The sequence below is a fragment of the Apiospora kogelbergensis genome (genome assembly GCF_038363985.1).
Source record: "Apiospora kogelbergensis strain CBS 113332 chromosome Unknown utg000005l_segment0_segment0, whole genome shotgun sequence".
In the NCBI taxonomy this organism is placed as follows: Eukaryota; Fungi; Ascomycota; class Sordariomycetes; order Amphisphaeriales; family Apiosporaceae; genus Apiospora; species Apiospora kogelbergensis.
This window is the reverse complement of record NW_027117422.1, coordinates 2,115,725-2,143,549: the sequence shown is the minus strand read 5'-3', so window position 1 is coordinate 2,143,549 and position 27,825 is coordinate 2,115,725. Positions and strand designations below refer to the sequence as shown.

The 27,825-nt window shown below is 54.0% G+C and overlaps 8 protein-coding genes across 8 annotated transcripts; 4 read left to right on the top strand and 4 right to left on the bottom strand.

Moving 5' to 3' along the window:
- Positions 1 to 694: 694 nt before the first annotated feature.
- Positions 695 to 2,299, top strand: PG998_007291 (uncharacterized protein; the record flags this gene model as incomplete). Its single annotated transcript, XM_066874107.1, has 1 exon — positions 695 to 2,299. The coding sequence occupies one exon, from the start codon at positions 695 to 697 to the stop codon at positions 2,297 to 2,299; it is 1,605 nt and encodes a 534-aa protein (XP_066730052.1).
- A 427-nt stretch (positions 2,300 to 2,726) lies between these two features.
- Positions 2,727 to 3,421, top strand: PG998_007290 (glutathione-dependent formaldehyde-activating enzyme; the record flags this gene model as incomplete). Its single annotated transcript, XM_066874106.1, has 2 exons — positions 2,727 to 2,902; positions 3,073 to 3,421. 2 exons carry the CDS (start codon positions 2,727 to 2,729, stop codon positions 3,419 to 3,421), a joined length of 525 nt encoding a protein of 174 aa, XP_066730051.1.
- Positions 3,422 to 3,557: 136 nt separating this feature from the next.
- On the bottom strand, positions 3,558 to 4,719 carry PG998_007289 (uncharacterized protein; the record flags this gene model as incomplete). The annotated part of the gene is made up of 3 exons (XM_066874105.1): positions 3,558 to 3,982; positions 4,051 to 4,533; positions 4,599 to 4,719. 3 exons carry the CDS (start codon positions 4,717 to 4,719, stop codon positions 3,558 to 3,560), a joined length of 1,029 nt encoding a protein of 342 aa, XP_066730050.1.
- A 1,136-nt stretch (positions 4,720 to 5,855) lies between these two features.
- On the top strand, positions 5,856 to 7,035 carry PG998_007288 (uncharacterized protein; the record flags this gene model as incomplete). The annotated part of the gene is made up of 3 exons (XM_066874104.1): positions 5,856 to 6,043; positions 6,124 to 6,262; positions 6,436 to 7,035. The coding sequence occupies 3 exons, from the start codon at positions 5,856 to 5,858 to the stop codon at positions 7,033 to 7,035; spliced, it is 927 nt and encodes a 308-aa protein (XP_066730049.1).
- A 655-nt stretch (positions 7,036 to 7,690) lies between these two features.
- Positions 7,691 to 12,462, bottom strand: PG998_007287 (uncharacterized protein; the record flags this gene model as incomplete). The annotated part of the gene is made up of 4 exons (XM_066874103.1): positions 7,691 to 8,467; positions 8,529 to 11,089; positions 11,133 to 12,063; positions 12,148 to 12,462. 4 exons carry the CDS (start codon positions 12,460 to 12,462, stop codon positions 7,691 to 7,693), a joined length of 4,584 nt encoding a protein of 1,527 aa, XP_066730048.1.
- Positions 12,463 to 16,486: 4,024 nt separating this feature from the next.
- PG998_007286 (chromatin assembly factor 1 subunit B) lies at positions 16,487 to 18,770 on the top strand (the record flags this gene model as incomplete). Its single annotated transcript, XM_066874102.1, is given in 4 exon segments — positions 16,487 to 16,709; positions 16,775 to 18,128; positions 18,189 to 18,292; positions 18,310 to 18,770. The coding sequence occupies 4 exon segments, from the start codon at positions 16,487 to 16,489 to the stop codon at positions 18,768 to 18,770; spliced, it is 2,142 nt and encodes a 713-aa protein (XP_066730047.1).
- Positions 18,771 to 20,268: 1,498 nt separating this feature from the next.
- PG998_007285 (uncharacterized protein) lies at positions 20,269 to 23,340 on the bottom strand (the record flags this gene model as incomplete). Its single annotated transcript, XM_066874101.1, has 3 exons — positions 20,269 to 20,738; positions 20,786 to 22,586; positions 22,636 to 23,340. The coding sequence occupies 3 exons, from the start codon at positions 23,338 to 23,340 to the stop codon at positions 20,269 to 20,271; spliced, it is 2,976 nt and encodes a 991-aa protein (XP_066730046.1).
- Positions 23,341 to 25,666: 2,326 nt separating this feature from the next.
- On the bottom strand, positions 25,667 to 26,845 carry PG998_007284 (metallopeptidase; the record flags this gene model as incomplete). The annotated part of the gene is made up of 1 exon (XM_066874100.1): positions 25,667 to 26,845. The coding sequence occupies one exon, from the start codon at positions 26,843 to 26,845 to the stop codon at positions 25,667 to 25,669; it is 1,179 nt and encodes a 392-aa protein (XP_066730045.1).
- Positions 26,846 to 27,825: the final 980 nt, after the last annotated feature.

The window sequence follows — 27,825 nt, the reverse complement described above, 5'->3', positions numbered from 1 at the left end:
ACTCGACACGCCCCAGCAACAGCATCTTCACGGCTTGGTATCCCGCATTCGTTTGGGATGTGGAGGATCGCCGCCGAATTGGCATAGCGCCCCAGGTCAGAACGTCGCAGTCCCCGGGCCCCGTTATTTCTGTTTCCAATGCGATCAGGAGCATGGCACGACCATGAGTGGCAGGGCAGCAGCTGTCTGCCATGCCTGGAAACACACAGCTCCCAAGCGTTTCATTTTCCATCGATATCATCCCATCCCCAAACCCTCCCATTGCCTAAGCGCCTCCAGAGTTGGCCTTCGGGTCTCGAGCCTGAGCCTGAGCCTGTCACTCCCTACTAGTCTTTCTTCTTCGAAAGCTTCTCTTTTGCATCCCGGCGTCTTTGACTTCGCCATCTTACTAACGTGCTATCTGCTGTCTCCCCGTCTCCGGCCCGGTTTGTGGGAGTTCAGCGTATCGGATGAGCCTTGAGACACCAAGTGCAGGACACTGTATCAACTGGATACTTAGACCATACGCCCCCTTTCCCGAGCAGCCTATTGAAGTACTGCCGTCATCTTCTTGGAACAGCTGTACAGCTTGAGCGAGGGTCCCTTCTTCTCTTGCTCCCCAGTATGGGTATTGCGCATTTGTCTGCTACCGTAGCATAAGACTCGAGTTGTTGTGAAGAGTCTCACGCGGTGGACCGCATAGAAGTGAGCCACAATGGTGCGGGCTCGTTCATCTTCGCTATCGATGTACTCCTTCTTCTCGAGCTATGTGACGCAAAAGCTCAACCCGGATCTATCCATGACGCCCCAATCCCAGCCGGCCAGCTCCAAGTCGCGGCGCTTGCACCCGACATCATATCTAGATGGATTGCGAGGCATCGCCTCCGTCCTCGTCTTCTTCTGCCATTATACCGAGGAGAACCACAGGTACATGCTGCCGACGTATGGATTGCCGTATGAAAACGATGGCGTGGCCTCTTCGCCCTTCCAACTGCCCTTCTTGCGCCTTGTCTTCTCGGGCCGGCCAATGGTGCACATATTCTTCGTCATCTCGGGTTTCGCCCTCTCGTACAAACCGCTGAAAGAAATCCGCGCGCGGAACTTCAAGGGCTTCCACGCCGCCCTGTCGTCCTCGGCCTTCCGACGGCCCATTCGGCTGTACGGCCCACCGCTGGTGTCGACGTGCGTCGTCTTCGTCCTGGTCTGCCTCGGGCTGGTCTACAAGCCGCAGCCGACCTTCCGGGACCAGCTGCAGCACTGGGCCACGTCAGTCTTCTACCAAGTCTTGTGGCCCTGGAGCTGGGACACGGAGCTGCGCCCCCTCTACGACCTACACCTCTGGACCATCCCCATCGAGATGTGCCACTCGATGCTGCTGTTTGTCGTTCTGCTGACACTGTCGCGCGTGCGCTCCCACGTGCGCCTATTCGTCACCCTCTTCCTAATGAATTACTGCCTCAGCTGCGGTCGGTGGGCCGCCTTCGAGTTCATCGCTGGCATGCTCCTGGCCGAGTCCCATCTCAAGGCGGCGGAGCAACGCCTCGAACAGCAGCAACTTAAGCTGTACGAGCATTACGACCCGGCTGACAGCGACGGCGACGACGGCATGTCCATATGGGAGAAGGCGATGCACTGGCTCATCTTGCTGACGGCATTCTACGTTAGCGGGTGGCCAAACAACCAGCCCGACTATGCGACGGGCATCAGCGTTCTGGACGCCTGGACGCCCTCGGCCTTCCCCCACAACGACCCGACGACGCCCCAGAAATTCTGGTTCGCCCTGTGCGCGGTGGGCGTGGTGTGGTCGTGCGGCCGGTTGAGCCTGACTCGCAAAGTGCTCGAGAGCAGGTTCGCCCAGTACTGCGGCCGGGTGAGCTACGCCGTGTACATCGTCCACGGCCCCGTGCTCGAGCTGCTCCAAACCAAGATCACGGGCGAGCCGCCCCACGTCAAGATCCAGAATCTAGGCAGCGGCAAGGGCCCAGGTTTAAGCCCGGGACACGCGAGTGGCCACCCAGGTCAAAATGCAGGCGACAACAAGTCGTCGTCGTCGGCGGCGGCGGCGGCGACGGTTGCCGGATTCGGGCTCAAGGGCCTCACGGGGGTCGAGACGGTGGGACAGCGCACGCTGTGCTGGCTGCTGGGCCTTGTTTTTTTCGTGCCGCTCGTGCTGGCCCTGTCAGACTTGTTCTGCCGGTGGGTGGACGAGCCAATTGTCGACGTGGCGCGGCGGATTGAGCGGCGATGCGCGATTGACGAACTGGAAAGGACGCCGAACCCGGGGATGGATAAGGCTGATCGAGATAGGTGGCATGCTTGACTACGTCGTACATACGTTATGCACTTACATAACCCTCCAACTGATGCGGTTATTGGACTGCCATTGGACAATGCAACGCCGCCTCTAGGCAGCACTTGCGACATGATAGGCTTGATTGTCGGGTCCGGTCAGACATGCATGCATGCATGTGGCTTCGCTTTTAATTGCCGGATGACTCAAACCGGGTGTATTTATGCGGCTGTTGGCGATGGCGGGGCTCGGCTCGCTGCGATGAATGCAGCTGTCAGCCTATCAAATCGATGCGTCTTTTCGACCCGGACATGACTAATTACTGCCCAGGTGTATGTAGCTCGTGGGTGATAACAAGACTTATTCTGGCAAGATCAAGATCAGAAACACATGTCTGTCCAATCCTTCTTCTACACACCTCTCACTCCAAGCACCAGTAGCCCCGATCAGAGCCACTATGGACTGCCGATGCCAGTGTGGTGCCGTCCAGTTCACGACCCCGCTTGAGCAGCCACTCGCCTTGTACATCTGCCACTGCTTCGAATGCCGATTACAAACGTCCTCGGCCTTCGGGACGAGTGCCATATTCCCCAAGTTCCCGCTGCCTAGTGTAGAGGGCCTGTCATGTTACTCGTGGGTTCCATCCCAGATCGGCCAAACAGCCCAGACCAGTGCTTGCTGACAGGACTTTGACTGCCATCAGACGACCCACCCCCTCCGGCCATACGATGCACTGGTAAGCCAAGCCTCCCGGCCGTGAGTAGATAGGGGTACTAGACACACGCACTTAACCCGAACAATAGCTATTTCTGTCGTACCTGTGGAACCCGTTTGGTACACACGACTCCGGGCAAGAATGTGGTGTCGGTCAAGGGCGGGTGCATCACTAAAGGTCTGGATTGGAACAAGGCCATCCATATTTACACCAAGTCGGCCATGGTCCCAATACCCGAGGGCTGCGAGTCCCACGAAGAGGAAGCACCTCCGTCGGAATACTCTGGGTCCCAGGAGAGTCTGGACCAGCCCCTCGAGGCCCCGGGTTTTCTCACGGGGAGTGGAGGCCACCCTGGCGTGCTTCCGGATGCTAAGCAGGTGGAAGAGCTGGAGAAGCTGCACAAAACACGAGGTCCTTGTGAGATGGGTGGGTATTGAACAGATAAGGCTAATCTGACTCTACCTTGTAAAAGCAGTCGTCATCTATAGAGCCTATGCTGAAATGGGAGAGGCTGCTGTAGCTACACGACGAACAGTTCGCTGTAAAGATATAGTCTTCACGTAAAGATCAAAATCACGTTTCCGTGAGCGGCTCGCCGCTCTGCCGGCCATGGCCACCATCACCGGACCGGTTTTGTTGGCCTTCCTCTGCGGACCGGGCTCCCGGCGCGCCCTCCGAGTGCTTCGCGGGATCGAAAACGTACATCGGAAATTCCAAGAACACCGTGCGCTTCACGATGGTGGGCAGGTGCTCGTAAATTTGCGGCGGAAATGGCACTAGAATGCTCGTCCGCCGGAGATAACGGTTGTAGCCCTCCCAGTTCAAGCCTCCCTCGTACCGCTTCTTCGCGCCGGGTCGTTCGGAGAGCGGCAGGCCCGAGACGAACATCAGCAGGATGGTCAGCAGGAAGGGTCCCACAATGGTGGCATATAGTGCTTTGAAAGCCTGGCCTCCGACATAGCCGTCGGCAGCAGGCGACACGGCAATCATATATATAGCTTGTGTATGTTAGCACTCTCTCGCCTTGCCAAACCATGGCACCAATTGCGCCAAAATTGGCACTCACAGAACTGGACCAGAATCTCTCCAAAGTAATTTGGGTGCCGGCTGAAATAAAAAAAGCCCGTGTCGCAGACGGCGTTCTTGTCGTTCGCCTGGCGAAAGGCGAACTTCTGCGCGTCGCTCACCGTCTCCGTGACGAGTCCGATTGCGTAGAGAATGACGCCCGCAATGTCACGGCCAGTGCCGAAGGGCGGCTGCTCGTACTGCTGAACATTGGGCGAGTTGAGGACGGTGACAGGCATCGACACGGTCCAGACCCAGACCATCTGGAAGACCCAAAAGCCCAGGAAGGGGAAGAACTTGTCGCGCTTGTCGTCGAAGCGGTCGTCCTTGCCCGTTTTCAGGATGCGGAACAGCAGGAAGCCAGACAGCCGCAGGGCCCACGCTACCAGGAACAGCGACACGACGACCTGGCGCGCATGGTGGTGTGCACTGAAGGCGAGGGTGATGATGGCCAAGACGGCGAAGTTGGTCCCACCCGCAAAGTCTGGTTGTTTAGTCGATCAGCAGAGGTAGACGGCATGGGAAGGGGAAGCAGCGCGAATCACGTACCAGTCAGTTTGTCGAATTTGAAACTGAAGGCGATGGAGAAGAAAAACAGCTGGTATGCGATAGTGATGAGTAAGGTGATGGCAAGATAGTAATTATCCAGTACGTATACGGGGCCAGCCATGTTGGAGCGTTGTGTATGGGAGGCAAAAGAGAAGTCTGGACCAAGCAAGTATTGGCCTTGGAAGCTGTCAATCCCCACGATCTGAAACACGGAGCGATGTGCTTCTGAGTCGGGCATTTTCATGTCCCAGTTGGGGAGGAAATCCAGACCTGAGAATCTGGATCCACCTCGTCGGGCCAATCGAGGTCAGACTCGCTCTTCGAAAACTCCCCGAACCCAGCAGATCGCGTCATAGACTCTCTGCTGGTGGACGAACTCCCATTCCATCTCGTGTTGTGCACGTGAAAGAATCCGTCGTCTTGGCGACCGTAAGAAAGGGACTAGCGCTGGTCTTCACAGACACCAGGGCCCAACTCCCGACGTTCTCATATGCAACAGCCACACGAGGTCGCCGTCTTGGAGGACAGCCCGCCACGTGGATTTCTTCAAAGTCGGTCAGCATTCTCGCCCGTCCGTGACCCCGGCCCAGCGACCATGGAGATTCTGTCTGTCTGGCATGTCAGAGTGATGCGGCACTGCAGCGTTCCACGGCAGATGTGGTCCACGTGTGTTATTATCCGGAGGAGCTTGTAGACTTCTTCTGAGACTCGATACATGATGGAACACGCAAGCAACATGCCGAGAGACAGCTCCCAACACAGTTAGTCTGTGGGGGTTGAGCAGGCTCCTGACCGTTGTGGCAAAGCTGGTCTATTCTCGTCCTCGCATTGGCTGGGCCTGTGAGTGTTGTTATATAGGGGATGAGGGTGCTGGTCCAATCAGGCGTCATTACCGAGTCTGTCAAGCGACCCCAGCCCATGCGGAGCTTTTGCTGTATATTAATCGCAATACCGGCAAATGCCTATTTTGCTTCTTGGCAATTGCCGTCACCACTGCGTGACGCCCGTCCTTGGCCTTTACCCGGGGCTACTCACCACACGGCGGTTCCATGGCTCGGTAGAAGTGATGGGCGCTTCGAGGGAGAATCTATGGAAAAGGTCGGCCAGGGCAGGTAGATAAAGGGCATGGCACCACACCCAGCTTCCCGGGATCGTATGACCTCTAGGCTCTACTGCGCAACAAACCACCCTCCGAATCTATTCCTTACTATCCCTTGTCATATCTCGTGCGAGTAATCCTACAACAGTGCCGCAAACATGCTCGTCAAAGCTCTGGTGACCGCGGCCGCCGCGGCATCCATGGTGGCAGCCCAGGAGCTGATGCGTTTCGGCTGTTCCCAGCTCACCGTCGACCGTGTCGATCCCCTGGTCGAGCCGGGCAACAAGCCCTCGGCTCACATGCACCAGATCATCGGCGGCAACTCCTTCAACGCCAGCATGCAGCCGTCCAGCATCGACCCCCAACCGACTCGACCTGCACCTCGTGCACGTACTCGGAGGACTTCTCCAACTACTGGACCGCGAGCGTCTACTTCAAGGCCCGCAACGGTACCTACAAGCGCGTGCCCCAGGCCACCAACCTCGGGCTTGGCACCAAGGCCGGCATGACCATCTACTACATCCGAGGGTACCAGCAGAGTGCCAAGGTCACGGCCTTCCCTAAGGTAAGATAGGCTCCTTACTTGCCCCTATCCCCCGAGGAATGGGCTGAGCTGAATATTGGCGGTGACGGGGATGCTTGATTTACTATCAATAGGGGCTCAAGGGGCTTCCTTACCTCAAGAGTCTGTGTTTCGAGGCCGGCTTAAGCCAGATCTAATCTGAAATCCTTTTCCAGGGGTTCCGCATGTTGGTGGGAGACAGCACCAACCGTCAAGCCAACAAGGTCCCGAAGGGCCTCTGCTTCCGCTGCGAAGCCAACATGCAGCAGAGCCCCTTCGGCGGCGCGCCCTGCACGGGCTCCGACATACCCGGCTTTCCTAAGCAGGCCTGTGGAGGGGGCTGGCGTGTCACTGTCACCTTCCCCTCTTGCTGGGACGGCGTCAATACGGACTCGCCCGACCACAAGTCGCATATCGCGTACCCGCAGGGCTCCTTCGAGATGGGCGGCGCCTGCCCCAGCACCCACCCCGTCAAGATCCCCCAGGTCATGTACGAGATCATCTTCGACACGCGCCAGTTCAACAACAAGGCCGAGTGGCCCGCCGACGGCTCCCAGCCCTTCTACTGGAGCTTCGGCGACAACACGGGCTACGGCATCCACGGCGACTACCTCTTCGGCTGGAAGGACAACGCCCTCCAGAAGGCCATGGACGGCCACTGCGCCAACGACCGCTGCGCGCCCCTCAAGCGCCAGTCCGAGGCCCAGGCCAACGCCTGCCTCAAGGCGCAGTCCTTCAAGGAGAGCGTCGGTGACGACCAATGTGAGAGACTCTAGACTTCTCCTACCGCCTCCTGTTATCTACACCTTGATAGCCCCCATCACGCCCCCTTCTTTACGTGTAGCGGCCGTGTTGCAGACGAAAGCTGACTTGATACTTCCCATCTAGGGCTGACGGAGCTCCCCGGTATGCAAATGTAAGAGGCCAGACGATAATCTGCGAATGAACTTGCTATGGATTGGGAAGAAGACAAGGTCCGATTCAAAGAAGTTCGAGCAGGCGTGTGGAGAAAGTAGATTAAGCCATAGGTCTTTAGCTGCTCAATGGATCGGGGGTGGATTGGTTATAAGGGGGCGTATTATGTTGGGTCGACTAGATGTTACTTACGATCGTTACCATATGCCTTGCAGGTCTTAATTGCCTTGTCTGCGTTCAAAATCATGGCATGTCGCTCCTGTTCCCTGCAGATCATACGTAATATCATCAAGGCGGCCGCGATCGCTTTCTCGTGCATATATGTTGAACCACGGTTGGTCGATATTCATGGGGCGTTGAATGAAGGGCTTTTTTGATATGCACAACAACTCCTATCCTGATGTCTATTATAAATGTAAACGTGTATTCTTTCATGGATCTCACACCATGGGCTTTCGCTTCCACAGCCCATATATTTTAGTCTTCTTCCTCTTCCTCCCTCCCCTCGCTTCTCTTCTACTGCTTATTTTCTCCCAGACAAATCGCTCTGAGGTGGTCTTTCTCACCACTCTCCTCGCACATGCCGCGGAAGATGCCCTTGCCCTCGTCCGCCTCCCAGAGCTCCTTCGGGGTGCCGAACTCGGCTACTACCCCGTCGCTGAGAACCAATATGCGGTCGAAATCGGCAATGGTGCTCAGACGGTGCGCGATGACGATCAGGGTGCTGTCACCGAACTCCTCGCGGATGGACCGCTGGATCAGTGCATCCGTCGTCATGTCGACGGCGCTCGTGGCCTCGTCGAGGACCATGACCTTGGGGCGCGACACGATGGCGCGGGCGAGGCATAGAAGCTGGCGCTGGCCCTGGGACAGGTTGAGGCCGCCCTCGGAGATGGTGGAGCGGAGGTCGCGGAAGATGTTGGTGTTGGCCCTCTGGCCGGTGGTCGACCCGGATTCCGAGACGACAGCGGGAGTGCCGGGCGACGTCTCACCCTCCGAAATCAAGTGGACGCGGTGGAGCGAGTCCATGAGCTCGGCGTCTGTGTGGTCGTCGAAGGGGTCCAGGTTCGAGCGGACGGTGCCGGAGAAAAGCACGGGGTCCTGGGGGATGATGGCAAGGCGCGACCTGAGGTCGTGGAGCTTGATCTTGGAAATGTCGATGCCGTCGATGAAGATGCTTCCGGACCGCGCCTCGATGAAACGGAAGAGGGCCAGGGTCAAGGAGGATTTACCGGCACCGGTGCGACCAACCACACCAACTCTCTCGTTACGGTTGACGCTGAAATTCAGGCCCTTCAGAACGGGAGGGAGGTCGTCTGCATAGCCGACGACAAGATCGTTGACTTCGACGCACCCCCTCGGTTGGCCAGGCAGCAGGCGCATCGTCGCCACCAAGGTCTTCGGTCGGGAGCTCCGTGTATTCGACGACACGCTCGGCGGCGTTCATCTCGAGTTCGATGTTGGCATAGTGGCGGATAGTCCACATGACCATGGACGAGAAGTCTAACGCGAAGGCCAGGGCGAAACCTGCGAGAGCAGCATCCATATCCGGAGTAAGCAGGATGAGAATTGCCACGAAACTGGCGAAGAATGACCCCACCACAGACATGCGCCAACCCATCCATCTGTTGAAGAGCCAGAGATGCCAGGTAGCAACAGTCCAGTCGTCCAACTTCTTGTACATGCGCTCGACGTAAACGGGGGCCTTGTCGAAACCGCGGATGGTGGCCACACCACTGAGCGCCGAGCCGAACTGCTCAAAGACGGGCGACTTGGTCGTGCTTTCGAGGCGCTTGACCGGTCGGGCACCGTGAAGGTATTGAACAGCGTAGAAGGCGCTGATGAACAGGAGAAGCGCTGCAAGGCCGAGGATGATTGGCGAGACGAATAGACCGGCGACAATGACTCCAACCAGATTCAAGAACGCTGCAAATCCGAAAGCCAACGAGTAGGCGAGGTGGGTATCCACGGAATGAAAATCGGCAGTGAATCGATTCAGCACTCTTCCAACGGGAACGGTATCGAGCCACCGAAGAGGCGATCGAAGAATGACGAAGTTTAGTCGAGCGAAGAGCTTTCGTGACGCCCGGATAGACCCGCAGAAGATGTAGTAGTAGCGAAGGGTGCCGAGCAACGCACTCGCAGCGGCCAGCAGGACATAGATGCCCAGGTAGAAGGCTATGCCACGGTGAGGCTGTATAACTGGTTGCATGAGTCTGTGGAAGCTGGTTTGCTGGAGGTTGATCGAGTATGCGGACGCCTCCTTTGCAATGTGCATTTGCGTCTTCTCCTCCTCATAGATACCAGTCCAGACCTTCAACCACCAGGATCGCCCGACGTTCAAGGCCTGAACAAGCATGAAGAAGAAAATGACATTCGTCCAGAAGAACCAGCCGCCGCTGTCGTTCAAGTAGGTGGCGTAGACGTGCTTCTTGATGGCGCCCTTCTCGCGAGCTTCTTCCTCGACGAACTTCCGGGCTGGTTTCTTCGAAGGCACCTTTGCAAGGGGCTCTCCTTGCTCCTCATCAGCTTCGGAGGTTTCCTCGGAATTAACCATAGTAGCATCTCCGTCGGCTTGTATTTCGGCTTCCGTCTGCTCGTGGCTCTTGATCTGTTGCAAAGTGCCATCTTCCTCAAGCTCCGACTTCAGACCGGCATGAAGGACACTGCCCTCGCCGAGTTCCACAAGGTACTTGGTCTTGGGCTCACAGAGCGCGACATGATGTGTAACCAGGATTCTGGTTCGGCCAACGCCAAGCTCACCATTGAGACATTTCTCGAAAATGTGACGTCCGACATGCGCGTCGACAGCACTGAAGATGTCATCCAGGACAAGGATCTCCGCTCGGGAATAGATTGCACGTGCCAAGGTAATGCGCCACTTCTGCCCACCGCTGAGGTTAATGCCATTTGCGCCGATTTCCGTTTCTTCTCCGTCGCTGAACATTTCAATGTCCTTCTTCAGAGCACACACTTCGAGTGTCGTACGGTAGCGATGCTCGTCATAAGGCAGCCCGAATAAGACGTTCTCTTTGATGGTGGCGTTTTCGATCCAGGGGATCTGGGCGACCGTAGCAATAGCACCTGGTAAGGTCCAGTTACCTTGATTCGCATTGGCATCGTGTCTCTCGCTGAGCAGAGGAGCCTTGGGTCGGCTGATAGAACCAGACAGAACGTCGATCTCGCCAAGGATAGCGGATAACATAAGGCTCTTTCCACTGCCGGTTTTACCAGAGATGACTGACAGCTCACCCTTCGGGAATGTGACAGTGACGTTGCGCAGAATAAATCTGTCAGGATCATCGTTGTCTTTATCATCAGCAGGCCAAGCGATCGTTGCGTCGTCAAAGGTAATCTCTTCGGACTCCTTGGTCGATTTAACGATCTCCGCACCCTGAAGGTAAGCATCGATACGCTTGACGGAGGTCCATGCATCGAGGAGATCTGTGATGAGTTCAGGGATGACGGAGAGAGTAACTTCCAGTGCGCGGAAGACACCAAGCGAGACGAATGCCACACTGGGGATGAGACTGCCGTGGATAGCGGCATAAACCGAAAGAGCTACAGCTGCAAGCATGATGGGGCTGGTGAGCCAGCATCCGATTAGCATCATATCGTTGATGAAGGCGCTCCAGACGGCGTCGAGTTCTCTCTCGCGGACTCCCCCGATCTTCTTTTCCCATTGCGGCTCAAGAGCGGCAAATTTGATCTGGCGAATACCCTGGAGAGCCTCGGAGACGACTTCCATCTTCTCATCACGGACCTTCATCAGTTTATCCTGTGCGGCTGAGTATCGCTTGCTAAAGAAGGTGTTGACGGGAGTGATAGCAACCATGGTCGAGAACCCAGCTACCAGAGCCTGCCAGCCCAGCAGATCCAGCAGAAAGAACAGCGACACAATGAGCTTGGAAAAAGCTGCCGGGGAAGTAGAAGTTGAAGGATGCAAAGTCCGACACACGCTTCGCATCAACTCCTATCAGGTTGACGGTGCTCTGCTTGCTCTTTTTAAGTTGCTCCTCTTCGGTCTCCTCCGTGTCAGGCTTATCAGTAGCAGTAGACTCTCCAGATGCTGCGGTAATGGCAGGTTCAGTAGCGCTGGCGTCCTGCGTCTTTTTCTTTCCGGCGCCCTTCGTGTCCTTCCGTCTCATTGATTTCTTGAAAATCAAAGATGACAACTGAGCTCGGATCGGAACGCACAGTTCAGCCCATGACATCCAGAAGACTTGAGACTCGACCCATGACTGGGCGATGATGGCCACGGCAATCCAAACAACCCAGATCCAGGCGTTGTAGCCAAGAGGCTCGCGGTCTTTCCGTCTCTCGAGGATCCGGAGCAGCTGTAAGACGCACCACTGAGGGGCGAAGTTCAGGAACGAGGTGACAAGAGTCGCGAACCACTGCAGGGCGAACATCCATTTGTGAGCGAGGATGATGTTTATCCACAACGGGCCAGTGAAGCCGCGGCTCTCCCAGTCGGCCGTGGTTTCCTTGGCTCTCGTAAAGTGGTCCGGCCTGGGCAGATCGTTCAGGTCGAGGGTCTTCTTCTTGGCTGCATGCTGGAGAACGTTGGCGGGCCAGCTCCAGTTGAAGCGAGCCCAGGCAGAATTAGTGTAGTATCTATCGACAAGCTGATCATTGTGGAAGACGTCGGGGCGCCGAGGCACAGATAAGCTTGCAAAAGCCAGGCCGACGACAGCAGCGATCTCGATGACCCTGAGAACAAAAACCCTTGTGTCATGCCTGAAAAGATCTTGTGCGACTCGATTATCCTGGTACGCTAGAGCGGTAGCTAGGACGATGCACGAAAGTGCCGAATACAGACCTAGATCATAGGCCGTGACGGAGTTGTGGCTTGCTGCAATGCATATTGATTGTAGGAAGAGAAATGCCTGCAAAACGTTTTAGCGAGGATCTTTTGCGCATTTCGCGCAATCCCAGCAAAAGGAAGGTGCTAATCATCCACGTGGACTTACCCAAGCGGCAACGGCGAGCCAATTCTCGAGGAAGAGACCCTTTCCCTGGTCGAGGGTGGACAGTACAGCCACCGCGATCGAGAGACCTAAGCCCACCAGGGACAAGAAGAGGATGAAGGCTTTGGGAACTTTTGCGCCGAAAGCCTTGACAGCTTCCGGCGTACTCTTGCCGTCCACGTCTTCGTAGATGTCTGACGGCTTTGCATCCCGGCTCCGAAGCTGCAGAGCCAATCTGGTCACGGCGGGGATGGTGAAGAGTGCGACCAGCCCCACGCTGGCTGCAGAGGTTCCCAAGAAGCCAATGTTGGCCGACATTTTGGGGTTTTTTCTCGAGGCCAATGTCGTCCGTGAGTACCGTTCCAGCGCCGCGCGCCGAGCGTCACAATTACGAATCCGCCGGGATTGGTTCGGTTCCACGAGACCCTTTTGCGTTTGGGGTATTTTCTTTTACTTCTCTGGGGTGAAAAGTTCCAAAGAGGAAGAAATAGAAATTATAAGAAAGTATACCACAACAAAAAAGGCAGGCAGGCAATTAAGAGGTTGGAATAGACCCCGGTTATAGGCCCGCTTGTGGTCGATAAGTCAGTTACAGTACTAATACATCCAAATCTTCGGACCTTTACCGTTAGGGAATTCCAGGCGTGAGAGGATGGTGAGTCCAAGCCAGTGATTCGATCCCAGGACTCACTCCACTTGCGTGTTGTGCGAAAACGGGCAAAGTTGCGCATCTACTCCGTACTCTAGATAAACCCAATCGATGCACACCCACATATATCCCTCTTGCTGTGAATCATTCTGAGGTAATTTGGCTGCGTGGCTTGGGAAGTGGTGAGCGTGAGACCGGGATTCTTTCGAGTGCTCTCTGCCCGGTTGACTCATTGCTGGCGAAGCCGTATCCGGGCTAGTATGTGGGTGACCCTTCGTGACTCCATCCGATGCAAGAGTGTTGGTTGATTTGAAGGGTGCCCAGTAGGGGTGCCAGTAAGGGTGCCACCCCCTAAGCATCTAGTGTCTAGTGCAGCTGCACCCAGATGCACCCCAGTCATGCGAAGTACCACCAGAAAAGATTCGATCCGCCAATGGCCAATGGTGCCATGACGAAGGCGTCTGTACTTGCCCGACAGACCCGTGGACTAGACAAGCCAGAAGAAACCCACTACGCCCTGCCAGCTCCGACTCGGTGCGGGTGCCAACTGCGTCTTCCGGGTACGATAGGTTGGAGCCCCCGGGCCCCGAAGGAGGCTTACAGCAAGGCTACTACTTGTAGAGGCCATGGAGGAAACAAAATGGGGTTGGGGGATCCTAGTGCTGACAGCTGACAAACCACGTTCGGGGCTTCTTCGTCGCCGTTCCCACCCAGCCACCCCTGCTGCCTGCGTGCTGGGCGTAAAAGATTGTGCTTCCAGTGAGATGAAGGATGCTGGGCGAGAGGCGGCAAGGCGGCTAGCATGTCGCCCTCGGATGCCGAAGCCACTCATCCCTTGCCGTAAGTACCCACTTGCAGTAGTGCACAGCTCGGCGAGCAGACTGGGGAGAAGGCAGGTCTGCTACCTATCCAAGATTAGAAGGTGAACCGCCCGTTGATCGCTTCCAGGGGCTCGGGGGCATTCGAGAAGTCGTATTGCACATTCAGCAGAAGAGGGGCACTCAGGAAGCCGAAAGTACAGTACTTGCCTGCATCCGGTGTCGACATCCACCTCCGACCACCCTCCAATTGGCCGGCAAATCAACGGTCCTTGCTGTTGCGCATACGTTTCACTATACAACGCAATGGCTGTTGACGAATGCCATGTTAGATTGCCTTTCTGTTGAGCCTGTCATATGAAAAACGATATCGCCGTTGGCGAGACTGAGAGACCTGTCTGTGCTGGGTTCCACTGCAGCTTACATGCATCTCGGTTGCATACTCCGTGATAGGCAGGACATGACGGGCTGTATGTAACAGCGAGTGATAGAACAAGACTCAGAAAGAGTAGCAAGTTGATCATTTGACCATGCTGGCAATAAAATATCGTTACAGACACGAATGCATCCATTGCACAAGTCCAACTCCAGCCTCTCTATCTTACATCCAAGCGCATGGTATTCGCAATCATCGGCACTTGCTTACATGTGGATTGGAGCGTAGGGGGTAAGCCAAACCGCTTGTGTGAGGCAGACCGGAACCCTATACTCTGACACTTGTGGTGCATGGCATACTCTCAACGGCGACCAGGGCCAAAGGCTTGAATGGACCTCAAGCAGTATTCAAGAAGGGACTGCGTTGATGACGATTGCATGCGTGCATTTGATCAGATGATTCTGGATGGTGCTGACGCTAATGTACGAACGGTATATTATCTGACTGTCCAGAATGCTGTAATTGGGGGGATAGCAAAGGCTGCTCTCATGGCTGCATTGGCCCCCAATAAGAACGACTCCGGTTTTGATCATGAGATGTCATATCTCGAATGAATGTGTTGAATATGTGCAGATAAGAAAGGTATGATTAGATCAGGTCTGGCTGGACTACAATTTCTTGTGCTCTACACATAGCTCAGGTTCTAAGTCATGTAACGACCAATGGACGGAGCCAAGCGATCTACAGGAATATAGTGATTGGTGCCCTCGCACCCAAATGAATATAGGCTTATTAGGAGCCGCTAGAGTTCGAGTCTACGTGCGAGCCTCTGTGGCCCTGGGAAAACGGGGTGTCTTATGGTACATGAACGGGCGAGAACTCCCTAAGGTTAAGCATAGTGAGAGAATTGCTTCTTTTGCTGCCCATTCGGGCCAGGGTGGCTCAGGGCTATGGACACATGCATTTGCTTGGGGCGCCTGAGGCCGGCGAGAACCACACCGCCTCAACGGCCAGTCTTCTCGGGAAAAGGGCGCCATGAATTCGACAACGACTGCGAGAGAATGCTCGGCAGGCAAGCACTCATACAATGGTCGAGACAGTGTCTGTCTGCTACTAACATTTGCACTGATGAGTTGGCGAGGCAATATGGACCGACTGACCGAGCTTCGGGTTAGGGAAGTCCGTGCCAGGCCAGAGAAACAGGCAGCCCCGAAACACTCAGACTGTCCGACAAGTGGATGAGAGTGTTGATGGGTGGCCCGATGCCTTCGGCTCCGGGAATCCGTCCGTCTGGCTGGATGGAACGTATTGGCCACCTGCATCTACCTCGTACCGACAGCTCACAGGATACTGACAGGAGGCATAGCTAACCACATGGGCGGGAAGTTCCAGCATGCTGCTCAGGGGTTGGCTATTAGCTGGCACATGCCCCAGCTGCCAGCCTCCGACATTTCTCAGGATCCGCGAAGAATGGTCTGTGTGCCGAAACGCATGCACGTAGTAGGTAGGAGGTAGGTAGGTTTGCTGTGCACCAGTAACTATGGCCATCGCCGAGCCTGCTTTCTGTGCCGGGGAGTGAGGGATTGAGCGAGGATCACCAATGGCCCGACGTGATTGGCCCGACGCCAGATCACGTCCCTTACCACGTCCCACGTCCCAGACGCGCCTGCCCGCTATGGGTCCATCCATCCATTAACTGAAGCTTCCAAGGCCCAATGAGAGCCTCTTCGCTGCGACGCCTCCAGCACAAGAAGACAGGGCTGGATGGACTGGAATGCCCATGCTGATGTAGGTAACCCGATACAGCTACAGTGCTGCATTGTCAATTTCATTTGCTCGTTCGACTGTGACGGACGCTGGCTGCGTATAACTCGTTTGGCGTCTCCCCTTGGATCAGCAGGGCTTGATTGGTTGATTGTCCATTGTCGACTGCCATCCATCCTCGACACAGCACAAACGGCACGGCGATTCAAGTTCCATCCAACACTCGATCCCATCATCCTCCATTCCACGAACTACCCACTCCTTCTGTTCCCTTCCTCGTACCTCTCTAGTTTGCCAGACCTTCTCAGCGTGCTATCCCAGCAGCGGAAGAAGAGACCAGCGCAGCTTCGCGAGAGCTTTGAATGTCCAACCCGGAATCTGCATCAATTGGATCGTCTCCCGGCTTCCAACAGCTGAGACCTCAGACTTTCCTACCCAAGACACGGGTTTACCACCCCTCGCATTCGAGCCACTTAAGGCAATCAAGAGTTACACCGACCAACGCCTCAATCAACCCAGACCGAGCTGCTCCTCGGCCTTAATCGTCCCCCGTCGCTTCGGTGAGGCTCGCGGGGCAACAGCCTGCCAACCTTAATAATCAAAAAGGCGCGTGAGCAGCCACGACAACCTCTTGAGTGTCGACCAAACCGACAATTCCCATACCTACCTAATCCATCATCCATTCCAGCCTGTCTCGACTCTTTACCATCCTCATATGTCTGTCGGACCGCCAAGATGAAATCCACGCCATTGATCATACACTGGCACGACCAAAACTCCCCCATTTACTCGGCTCACTTCGAACCTCATGGCAAGGGCAGGCTGGCCACTGGAGGCGGAGACAACAACGTCCGCATCTGGAAGGTCGATTGCGAAGGCGAGGATAGGAAGGTCGAATACCTGTCGACCCTAGCAAAGCACACCCAGGCTGTTAATGTTGTACGATGGGCCCCGAAAGGTAAGCATTGCACCTCCTGATACCTCCAATGCATAGCACTGACATGTGGCTTTGTGTCTGCACAGGCGAAGTTCTCGCTTCGGCCGGCGATGACGGTAACGTGATCCTCTGGGTTCCCTCGGACAGTTCACAACCTGCATTTGGCAGCGAACAACGAGAAGACAAGGAAACATGGCGGGCAAAGCACATGTGTCGCTCTACGGGAGCCGAGATATACGATCTTGCCTGGTCCCCGGACGCCTCCTACTTCATCATCGGAAGCATGGACAACGTGGCCCGTATATACAACGCAGGAACTGGCTCCCTCGTACGACAGATTGCCGAGCATAGCCATTACGTGCAAGGCGTAACTTGGGACCCCCTGAACGAGTACATTGCAACCCAGTCATCGGATAGGTCGGTGCACATATACTCTCTGAAGACCAAGGACGGCCAGTACACGCTGAATAATCACGACGAGAAAACCACCAAAGTCGCCAGCCACGCCAAGATGGACCTACCACCAAAACGTATTACCTCGGAGAGTCCCGCAGCACCCGACTATCGTCAGCAACTCGCGGCCGCTGTTGATACACCGGGGGCTTCTATTGGCTCGCCTGTCCCCTCGGCTCCGGGTACGCCAACCTCGGTGCCCCTGCCCATGAACCCTCCTAGCGTTGTAAGCCACAGTAGGCGGTCGTCATTCTCTTCTCATTCGAGACGTTCCGTCTCACCAGCTCCGTCGCTTCCATTACCTGCAGTCATGCCCATGGAACCGTCTCCAAAGCCGAGCAGCTCGGGCATGAAGAACGCCAGCCTTTACGCGAATGAAACCTTGACTTCTTTCTTCAGACGCTTGACATTCACCCCGGATGGAAGCCTTCTACTCACGCCGGCCGGCCAATATCAAATACAGCATGTTACGGCAGAAGGAGCTCGTTCTACCAACAACTATGAGGTGATTAACACTGTCTACATATACACTCGAGGTGGAATCAACAAACCCCCTATTGCACACCTGCCAGGACACAAGAAGCCGTCCGTGGCTGTCAAGTGCTCGCCAGTTGTTTACACGCTGAGACAGCAGAGCCCTCCTGCAACCAAACACATCACCATCGACACGTCGTCTGCCGAGGATCCCATTCCTGCGTTGCCTGAACCAATCTCAAAGCCGTCACCTGCCCCTTCAGTGATGGATCCGCCGCCGCCGCCGCCACCAACATCGGCTTCTGAATCAGAAAAGAACGGCACACCATCAAAGCCTTCGAATTTAGAGACAGGCGCATCTGCGCCAGGTCCCAAACCAACCTTCGCTCTGCCATACCGCGTGATGTATGCCGTGGCTACACAAGATTCGGTCCTCCTGTACGATACACAGCAAATGACCCCTATCTGTGTTGTCAGCAACCTCCATCTTGCGACTTTCACCGACTTGGCATGGTAAGTAATATGGTATAGAACAAGCATTCCGCATATAAGCTGCTAATCAGATTCGGATAGGTCGAGTGACGGTCTGACATTGCTTATCTCGTCGTCAGATGGATATTGCTCTACATTGTCTTTCGAATCTGGGGAATTAGGACAGGTCTACACTGGTGAGATGGGTACGTCCAAAACTCAGACATCTACGGGTGTGACATCCTCAAACCAAGCCACCCCTTTGGCAACACCTACTACTTTTGCGCCACCTTCACCATTTCACCAACATCGAAACTCGGCAAGTTCGTTTGCGGCGCCATCTCCCCAACTACAGCCTCCTTTGTCAGCATGAGACCGTCCTCGCCAGCGCGATCGAATAGCACATCCTCTGTCACAACACAGGCATCAGCGGCCGTCATGACAAATCCAACGTTGATAGGTGGGAGCGTGCCTGGAATCGCCGCCGCTAGTTCTGGGAAGGTCACTGGCGTCCCCATGACAACGCCCCCAGAAACACCCAGACCGAGTAGCAGCACCGCGGCTTCCACAGCCGTTACTGGTGTTAAGCGCGACGCAAGTGAGAGCGAGAATGACGGGGGTGCTGGAAGCCAGCCGAAAAAGAGACGGATAGCACCTACACTCGTCAAAGACTCGATGGCGTAATGCAGCCCCGAGAAGCGCTTGCTGAGTGATGAAGAAAGTTTGGGCTGGACACTATCTTGCTGGGCGATTTGTCTTATCAGCCTTCCACGGGAGGAAAGGGTAAACGTGTGATATCAAGAGTCTTGTGATGAAAGGGGTGATTATCCAAAGAGGGAGCACATAAGGACTATCATGGAGGTTTCCAGGCGTCGTCAGGCGTTACAGGCGGGATTTCATGTAAAACAGCACGTAATGTGCTAGGAGTTTCTGTTGTCAAGCCTCCATGTTTTCGAGGCCAGGTTCCATCTTCTTCCTCTTGTTCGTGTAGACAGGATAGCCAAACTTGGGATATGCCTGTAGTATTTGTGTGCTATAGTGCTGCTGCTTTGGTTGGATAGGTTATTGATATAATAGCCCCCCGCCAACATAAAAGTTAGGTAGAGAGGAAGGGGGGTCATAGACGTGTGTTGCATATTCTGGTCTGCCGCTGGAATACCAATTAAGTTCTATTAACCGGCAATGGGGGAAGCATGCATACACATAGCCACTTGATGTGTTTATGTACTGTTTACTGATGACAATCACACTTTTCAACTAACCAAGAAGCCTCAGTCCACCAACTACGCAATGACATTCAAATTTTGCCACACACATGCGAAAGCCAAGTTTGGAGCATGCTTTATACAGCAACTATCTCGTCTATATACGATTCGTCGAAATCTGCCCGGCATTCATAACCCATGCTGTTCCATGCAAGTTATGATCCATTTCCACCAAGCTTCGCCAGACCAGACCAGACCCCCTCATACAAAAGGGGAAAACCAATAGCCACCTGCTTTTGTCTTCCAATACCATCATTAGTTCCGGCCGAGAACGCCAAAGACAAGACCAGATTGTGCAAGAGAGTGAGATCCCAAATAGGTCCAGTAGAGGTTGATCGAGTCGCATCGGCAAGCATTGTCTGAGTGTCTGGGCGGAAATCCAAGTGATTTGCGACTTGTATATCGCAGTGCCAGCGAAATGCATCTCTTTGCACGTAGCTCTCATCAAGTGAACAGTCGAAAGTTGGCTGAGAAAAGACAGAACAGAATGAATATAGCATTCCCTAAGAGCCAGAACAAAGGTAAATCAATCGCAACGTAGGGAAAATTCTTCAACCCACTCTCGAAATCTTAGCGCATGCGTTTTCAGGCAAAAGAGCGCAGAATAATGCAGGTGTCGTAATCCAAGTGCTTGCAGATGCACCTGGCCTTTTAGTTATCACAGGGCTTCATAGTTGAATACTGATTCGACGGAGCCGGAGACTCCAAGCAGCGGAGTCAGTAGATGAAGAAGTATGAGCAGTTAGTACAGGGAAGAGTGAGGTCGAGTTGTAGTCTTGGCCACATGTCGGTAGATTCTCTGCTCATGTGTCGCCCATCGGGTGAGTTCGGGCTATAGTTCGGGCCTCGTAGTGTCAGCAGGCTTGTGAGGGAGCGAATCGTCCTTTCTTGGCTCAGCATCAACACGGCCATGGCCACTAAGCCTTGGAGAATTGGACAAAGATGACAATCAAGGCAATGGCCACACAGATTATCGCCTCTGTCACAAGCATGAGCTTGATAGCTCTCCTCTGCTTCTTCGTAAAACGAAAGACCTTGCCCTCCGTGTAGGACGCAAGAAGCGTATTGAATGAGCCGTGTAATGCCATAATCCCAAAGAAAGGGAGAACAGACAAAGCCAATATCATATAGAAGAACTGCTTACGTCGCTGGCAACCCCAGGGAGATATGTTATCGGCCTCGGCAGATTCATCAACGGTGATGCTTGGTTCGTCAATCGCATGTCCGCCGGTTCTGCGGGCACTCTTGTCGACGGGAAGGAGGCGTGGTTGGCGCGGCGATTGTTCAATCGTGAACCACTTGAATCTGGGGGCCCTTGAACTCGTGGTGTCAAAGGTTGTGGTGGGTGTTATCGAGTCGTGCCCTCCTATCCTGGGTGTAGGTGTATCTAAAACAGTTAGCTAAGTCCTTTCATTGGGTTCCATCGGCACTTACCGGGACAACCGTCTCCGCCTACAAACCAAGAAGGGGGTGAAAAGCTCGATGATAGAGTGGATGCTCTTCCCAACCGTCTTGCGCCTGAATTGGGGTGCACGTAAGCACGGCGAGGCTGCTGCAGTTGAGTAGGTGTAGCCGTATTCCGACCAGCAGTGCCACTCATCGCACGCTGATATCTCGTTGTGCTATCCTCAGTCTCATCCGTGTTACCGCTTTCCCTCTGCTTCTTTTGCAGTTCCTGCGCTTCCCGTAAGTCCAAAAGAGGGAAGGGAAAGCTTCGGTCTGTAGGAGTAGTCCCATTATCTGCAGGACTTACTGCTGCAGCAGGTTGGTACTGCTCACCGGGATCGGAATACCCACCCTCGAAATTGCGAGCATGGTCCGAGGTTGGTTTCCGGATCTCTGTATCAGGTTCAAGTCGATTGTCATATGGATTAGCTTGCGTATTCGCGAATGCCAGGACCTTCTGCGTATTGATAGAGCCCATCGAAGTAGATGGCAGAGTGCCATAGATATCCCCAGCGGCGTGATTCATGGCGCTTGCTTGTCCATAGCTAGAAGCCGAGTCACGAAAGTCGTACTTGGAAGACTTAGTCCGGTCTCGCGCATAGCCGAAGTAGCTACTGGGCCCAGCACGCTGATACCCGCTTCGCCTCCGGGTAAAGGGATTTTGCATCTGTGGTCGCATGTTTGGGGGAAGTGGGTGCCGACCCGGCTTTGAGGGAACATCCGGCCTGGTCCGCAGCGAGTTCTGGGCGAACATGTTGATACGCGGGAAATTCGGCCTTGGAAGCATGACCCTCTGCTCGGTGTCTTTGAGATCGTGTACATCATATCTCCTTGGCGATGTATTCCTAGGGCCAGGTGGATGACGAAGAATGTGGTTGCCTGAGTTGAATCTCCTCAGAGGTGCCCCGTCACTTCCATGATCAGAGACATCGGCAACACTGCTTCCTGTGACTTTTATCATGCGGCTGGAACGATCGTCGCTGAATGGCGCAGTAGCACCAGTGTCAAATTCCACTTCGCTGGTCGCCTCTGTGACCCAGTCACCCTCCTTTGTCGCCTCCTTTGGAATTCCAGCAGCTATGCTACTGCCCTTCTTGGCATCTCGGCCGAACAGGTGATTTTGTGCCTCCTCGTTATTGAGAACATGCCCCTGCGCCGTCAGTGCCATGACTATCACTTTGATATCGGCTTCGTCGCACACTGGTTTGGGCCCTTGGCCACGCAGAGCATCCAACGTTGTGGAATCGTAAAAGTTACCCACTGATTGGCCAAGATGTTCACGGGGCTTGACTTTGATACCCTCGTTGTTTAAATCCATACCTTCCTGGCCTGCTTGGTTTTTATCAGGATAGGAAAGAGCGCAATCCACATCTACACCAACTTCCAAGGCTTGGCTGACCTCCCTCTCTCTGGCAGCTTGAAGTGCTGCTCTGTACTCCCGGCTATCGTACTTGAAGGGGTCACTACGCGACTCGAAAAAGGTACCATTCTTAAAGGACGTTTCGACTTCGCCAAGTAGGCCAGGCTTTCGAATTTGATCGGAAAACACATCAGTGGCATCGGACGGCACTCGCAAGGGACTGGGAAGAAGGCTGTGGTGGCCATGTCTCAAGTATCGCAGAGTATCCTCATCGATGAAGGAATGGTCTGAATCAGTAATAGTGACGCCCTCATGAGACGATGGCCTCGTGCGGCCTTTAGCATCGATATCAGGTGTGTCCAACACCGTCTTCTTTAGTAAAATACTATGTGTTGGTGTCAAATGGGGTGTTCTCGCTTGGTAGTTGACCTGTTGATGGTCAGGTCACATTTCCTTGAGGTCTGAAGAATGCACTTACTGTCAGAGACCCTTCACGATTATTGCGCTGAGATGGTGGCTTCGGGCACGGGGTTATCGATTTTGATCGGCCTGCCTGGCTGTTGTTCTGCTTACGGCCCCGAGGTTTTGGAAACGCGAGGAGATAATCATTAACGACGCTGTCGTGACTTGATCGTCTTTGAAGGTCAATTTCAACGTGCTGATCAAGGAGCTTGTCAGCGGTACACTTGGAGGTATCAGCTTTCTGGCTGTCATCTGTTGCCTCGGCAGCAGCCCCCTTTGAGCTTACTGAGGATCCATCCTCAAAACCGGAAGAAGAAGCAAATACGGAAGAGCCCCGAGAAACGTGCTTGTGGTCTGTGAGAGATCTTCCTTTGTCTGATCGCTGAGGGTAGGGCAAGACAAAGTCGAATGGTTGACTAGATGGCTGATCACTGAGCATCCTTCCATTGCTGTTGGGCAGGTATGGGCTTGAGAGATCTTGCAGTGGAATATCATTGCTAGAGTCATGAGGCGGGGTTGCAAAGGGGTTGGTCGACTTTAAGCGGCTGCTACCTGTGATGTTGCGGTGGGCCTCGCTGAAATCGCGGAAGATGTGGCCGCGTGGCGTGAGGCTTCGTTTGGGTCGATCAGGAGTCTGCTCATGGACAGGGTCCGGGGGCGTCTGGTTAAGGAAAGAGGGGAAGAGGTCGCCTTCTTCACGAGGCTTGCCGCTTCCAGGCATGGCCACGACCTCTCGCGCCTGCAAGTGTGTGTGTTAGTCATAGAACCTTGCACGGCCTCAGACCTTGGTTCGAGGCAGGCAGTCACTTGCCTCTCTCAATAATAGTTGAGCCGAAGAAAAGGGCAAGAGTCACAGGGAAGCGCAGACGTGCGCTCACTTGTAGACCTAGAAGATGATTTGTGAGTCAGCAGATTAGCTAGCTGCAAGGAGAGGAAGGAAAGGATGGATAGGTAAGGATAGACTTACCCGAAGATCCCAAAGAAGATGGCAACACCTGACGTGCTTGGATTTGATTCGAGACAACGATCAATCTGAGAAGGGAGTGGGAGAAAGAATATTTGCCAATCCAATCCGGGCCAGGGACGAAGTACAAGCCGAGAGAAGAGCAGTGCCGAAAGTGACGTGCAGAACGAAGGAAGGTGTGACTGATGTGCTTGATGTGCTTGATGTGGGGACAGTTTCTGACTGACTGATCTTGAAAGAACCAAAAGAGGAGGACACAATCTAGAAGATCTTGTAAATTGTCTGCTTAGTGGGAAAAACGGACAGGTTGGAGTTCCTGCTGCTGGGAATGATGATAATGTATGGAAGGAGACGAGTGCAGACGGATCACCAATCCCATCGACCACACCGACGGCGTCGACTGCAGTAAGAAGTATGTGTCTGATGAGGGACGTTGGGAATTTGGCAAAAACCGCCGATGCATGTAGGGAATACCAACTGGTGTGGTGAGTTTAGCTGTCTGATTTTCTGTCTAGGTGATTGTTCCAATAATCACATCAGCACATTGTCCTCACTTTGGCCTCACGGTTGTAGGCGTGGAATACATAAAGAACTGTGGCCCACCTCATAGTACCCAAGATGAGTTCACTGCACGGTGCCGATTCGTCTTCACCTTGCTTGATTTTATTGAAGAATGTCATTCCATTTGATCCGAAGCCCTCGTAGTTATAGAATATGTCGTCAAGATCCCCTTTACAATGACCCGTTCAGACCCCTATCTCGCACATATCTGTCCAGAAACAGGACAACAGTCTAAAAAGGCAGTGCCTCAAGCAATTTAGGGAGAAACATGAAGCCTACCACGATGAGTACAATGTCTATTAGCCCCTTTGAACCCGAAATTCATACGGTATCCAAGAAATGAGCCTTCTTCAACTTTTACTGGTATTTATCTGAATGGATCTCGATCTATGATTTAAGCAAGAACTCAGGTCAAAGAAGAAAGGCGTGATCAAATTCCATGGGAGCTCTATAGCCATCATCATTTCTAAAATCAGGAGCCAGCGACGAGGCCTCGCCCAAAGACAGGCTCCTCTGCTCCTCTGCTCCCCTACCATTCATCCCTCACCCCACATATCACGTCCTACTCCGCGACACCATAAACTAACAAGCATAGCTTTAGCAAGAACACAATCCATCCCCAGCTACAAGAGAGCCAGAGTTGAAAAGCGATGCAGGCGCATGAGCAATGGCGTCATGAACAGATATTAGATTGGTGTGGTTGTGTAGTCTCAGTGTTGCCCACGATAATGCTTCGCTCTCATCAGCTGGGGTGCGTATTGTCTTGCCTTATCAATATCGGGCGCTCATCTTGTCGTCGGTACCAATACTTCTGGTCAGCCCGGGGGCCAGGCTGGCCGTTCAATTGGGCCTGGCCGCAGGCACAACCAGCAACTGGGTGATACGGGTTTGTTATTACATGGTAGTGCATAATACGCATTCCTCAAGGCGCGCCATGTGGTTTTATAGGCCCTAGAGCAAGCAAAGCAGGCTATGGAAACCAAAGGGCGCCCTACACTTACAGTCCGCCTTACACCGGCTGGCTCGAGTCATTCATTATATGAAGACCATCCTCAAATTGGGGTTCATCATTCGTGGACCTATGGGGAAGCCAATTTGTCTGATAGATAGATTTTATTTATAATATATTGGTAATACACAAGTAGATGAGTGATTGGTTAGCCCATCGTAATGTACGTGGACCAGTCTTTTGGCTGGTCTGGAATTTCTACAACGAATAGTAACCAAACAGCCATATCCCAGAACACCGAACGACCAACCCTTGAAGCCGCCTTGGTGGAGAGCCTTATACACATATAGGAGTATCTACAAGATGATAGATGATGCGCCCCAGATCTAGTACACCCTTGGAACGATATGCCTCCCAAAATAATGCCAAAACAGCCCGTGGACAAGGAACGCCGGTGCAATGCTCAAGTAAAACAAAAGAAACCGAGTCGCTCCCCATTAAAATGCTATAATGTGAAGCTGAAAAGATGCCGGAACCAGGCTTGCTTCCATCGTGCAAGCTGCTGGCTCCCGATCAACGTATATCAGGCCAAGCACTCTTGGACCTGATCATTGGAGAAGCCCAGGCATGGTGCCTGGGTAGTTGCATCATGCAACTGCCGTGGACGTCGCCGTGATCGTGCGTAGTTTGTGGTTGACGGAAAGCGTCCAGGTCTGCCTCCATGTTACTGAGAAATAGTATCTCGGGCCCAGCCCAATCATCGATAAGCCGTGCAATGCGGTGGAAGCCGTCCGTATGCCCTCCGCAGCGCCGAGCACTGTCGCCACAGTGAACAAACAAGTAACTGTGGATCATTTCGTGCAGAAACGTAGAAATGAGCAGTCGTCGGTTATATCTTTTATCTCTCAGATAGTGATGTGAGAGGATAATGAGAGTCTCGAACCCATTATCGGCCTGTCGTAACGCCGTCGTCCCAACAATGCTGCTGCAAAACTCGGCATTGCTAGCATCTGACCAGTCCCAAGTAACGCGTCCCTTGAGACTGCCGAAAAAGAATATCTCGTTTGCCGCGTAGAATATGCTCTCAAGTGCGTCGTTGTCGAGCGTGAATTCCTGGCCTGGAGACCGTGGCGAGATAAGACTCCTCAAGACTCGCTCGACTTTAGTGTGACCACCCCATCGAGAGCGCTGCGAGATACGGTTTTCTACCATGTAAGCGGCTGCTAAATCGGCATCATGACTATCTGCGTCGTCGCCTGCTCTCTCAGACGTGCCATCGTTGACAGGTATCGAAAGCCCGCTTGCTATTCGGCGATACACAGGGCCGTTACGCTCACGGACTTCTGGCGAGTCCGGTGAGGGGTGGCCTTCGTCGCAAACCATCGAAAGCCCGCTTGATGTTCGTGAGTACAAGGGGCTGTTGTGCCCTCGTGTCGGCGGGAAGCCCTGGAAGTGGACGTTTCCGTCGACCTCGCCGACTGGACTCCTCGTCGCTGCGCGAATGTCGTAGGGGCCGCGGCCTGACACCACACACGGAACACCGGCCTCTTTTATGATGAAAAAAGCTGGCCGGTCTGCTTGGTGGAAATGGCCTGCTAACCGTACTCGCTTGGGCTGATGCAGCATAGTCTCATCATAAGACGAAACGTGACAGTCGTAGTTATCGACGTAGCGTTTGCCTCTTCCGGCCACTTTCGGATAAGCGAAATGCTTATAATCGGATGCGGAGGGGGCACTTGATGACCGCTCCATGGCAGTCCCTCCAAGATGCCAACCCTCCATTGATCATAGTTGGTAGCGGAATGACCAAGATGGAGGGGAATCAACACAGACCAGCGATCACGAAGGGCCGATAGTTGTGAGGAGAAGAGAAACAAGGTGCAGGTGATCGATCGGTTGAGGGACTGAGCAGGAACTTCATACGCATCAGAAAGCAAGCATTGTCGGTGGCGGCAGATGCGGTGTGTGACAGAACGCCAGGGGTCGTAGAGCACAGGGAGCGGTGCGGTTGAGGCTCGGGCACAAGACGTCCAAAAAATTCCCGTTGAACGAATTGTAAAAATGAAATTGACGAAAACAGAATATTGGCAGACACGGAAAAGAAAGAGGAAAGAGAGAGAATCGTTTTGCCTCACTTGGGCAGCTATTGGACGGGGAATGACACCACGCAACGGCCGATTGGAACAAAGAACAGGTGGATCAGAGATGTTGTCTTCCTGTCTCAAGAGTCAGAGTCAACCAGTCTTCGGTTCAAGGCGATGGGACTCAGGGTTTCCCTGGAAGAGACGGAGAGAAACAGAGGACCACATTAAAAAGATAGCATGGTATGCCTGGCCACAATCCGCTGGGTTTGTGCGCTTGCAGTACGGCGCACGCGGGACGCACTCTGACTGCCGGGACGGCGGATCACATCCTTCGATCGGGGATGATTGGATGAATCAGATGGGGTGGGTAAAGATAAAGTGTTGAACTTGGAACGCAGCCAGCGTACCAGCCAAGGAGATCCCTTCCTGGCACAGTATGTAGTCGCGTCAATAGAGTTTGGTCCAGCAGAGGGACTGGATGACCGTGCAGTTGCAGTAGGTAAGCAACGATCCCATCCCGGGGGCAGACAGAGAGACAGACAGACAGGCAGGCAGGCAGGCAGGCAGGCAGGCAGACGGACAGAGAGTCTTCCGACGGACGACCATCGAGACAGCGGCGGAGCGGTGTGAGAGATATCTCGCGCGTGC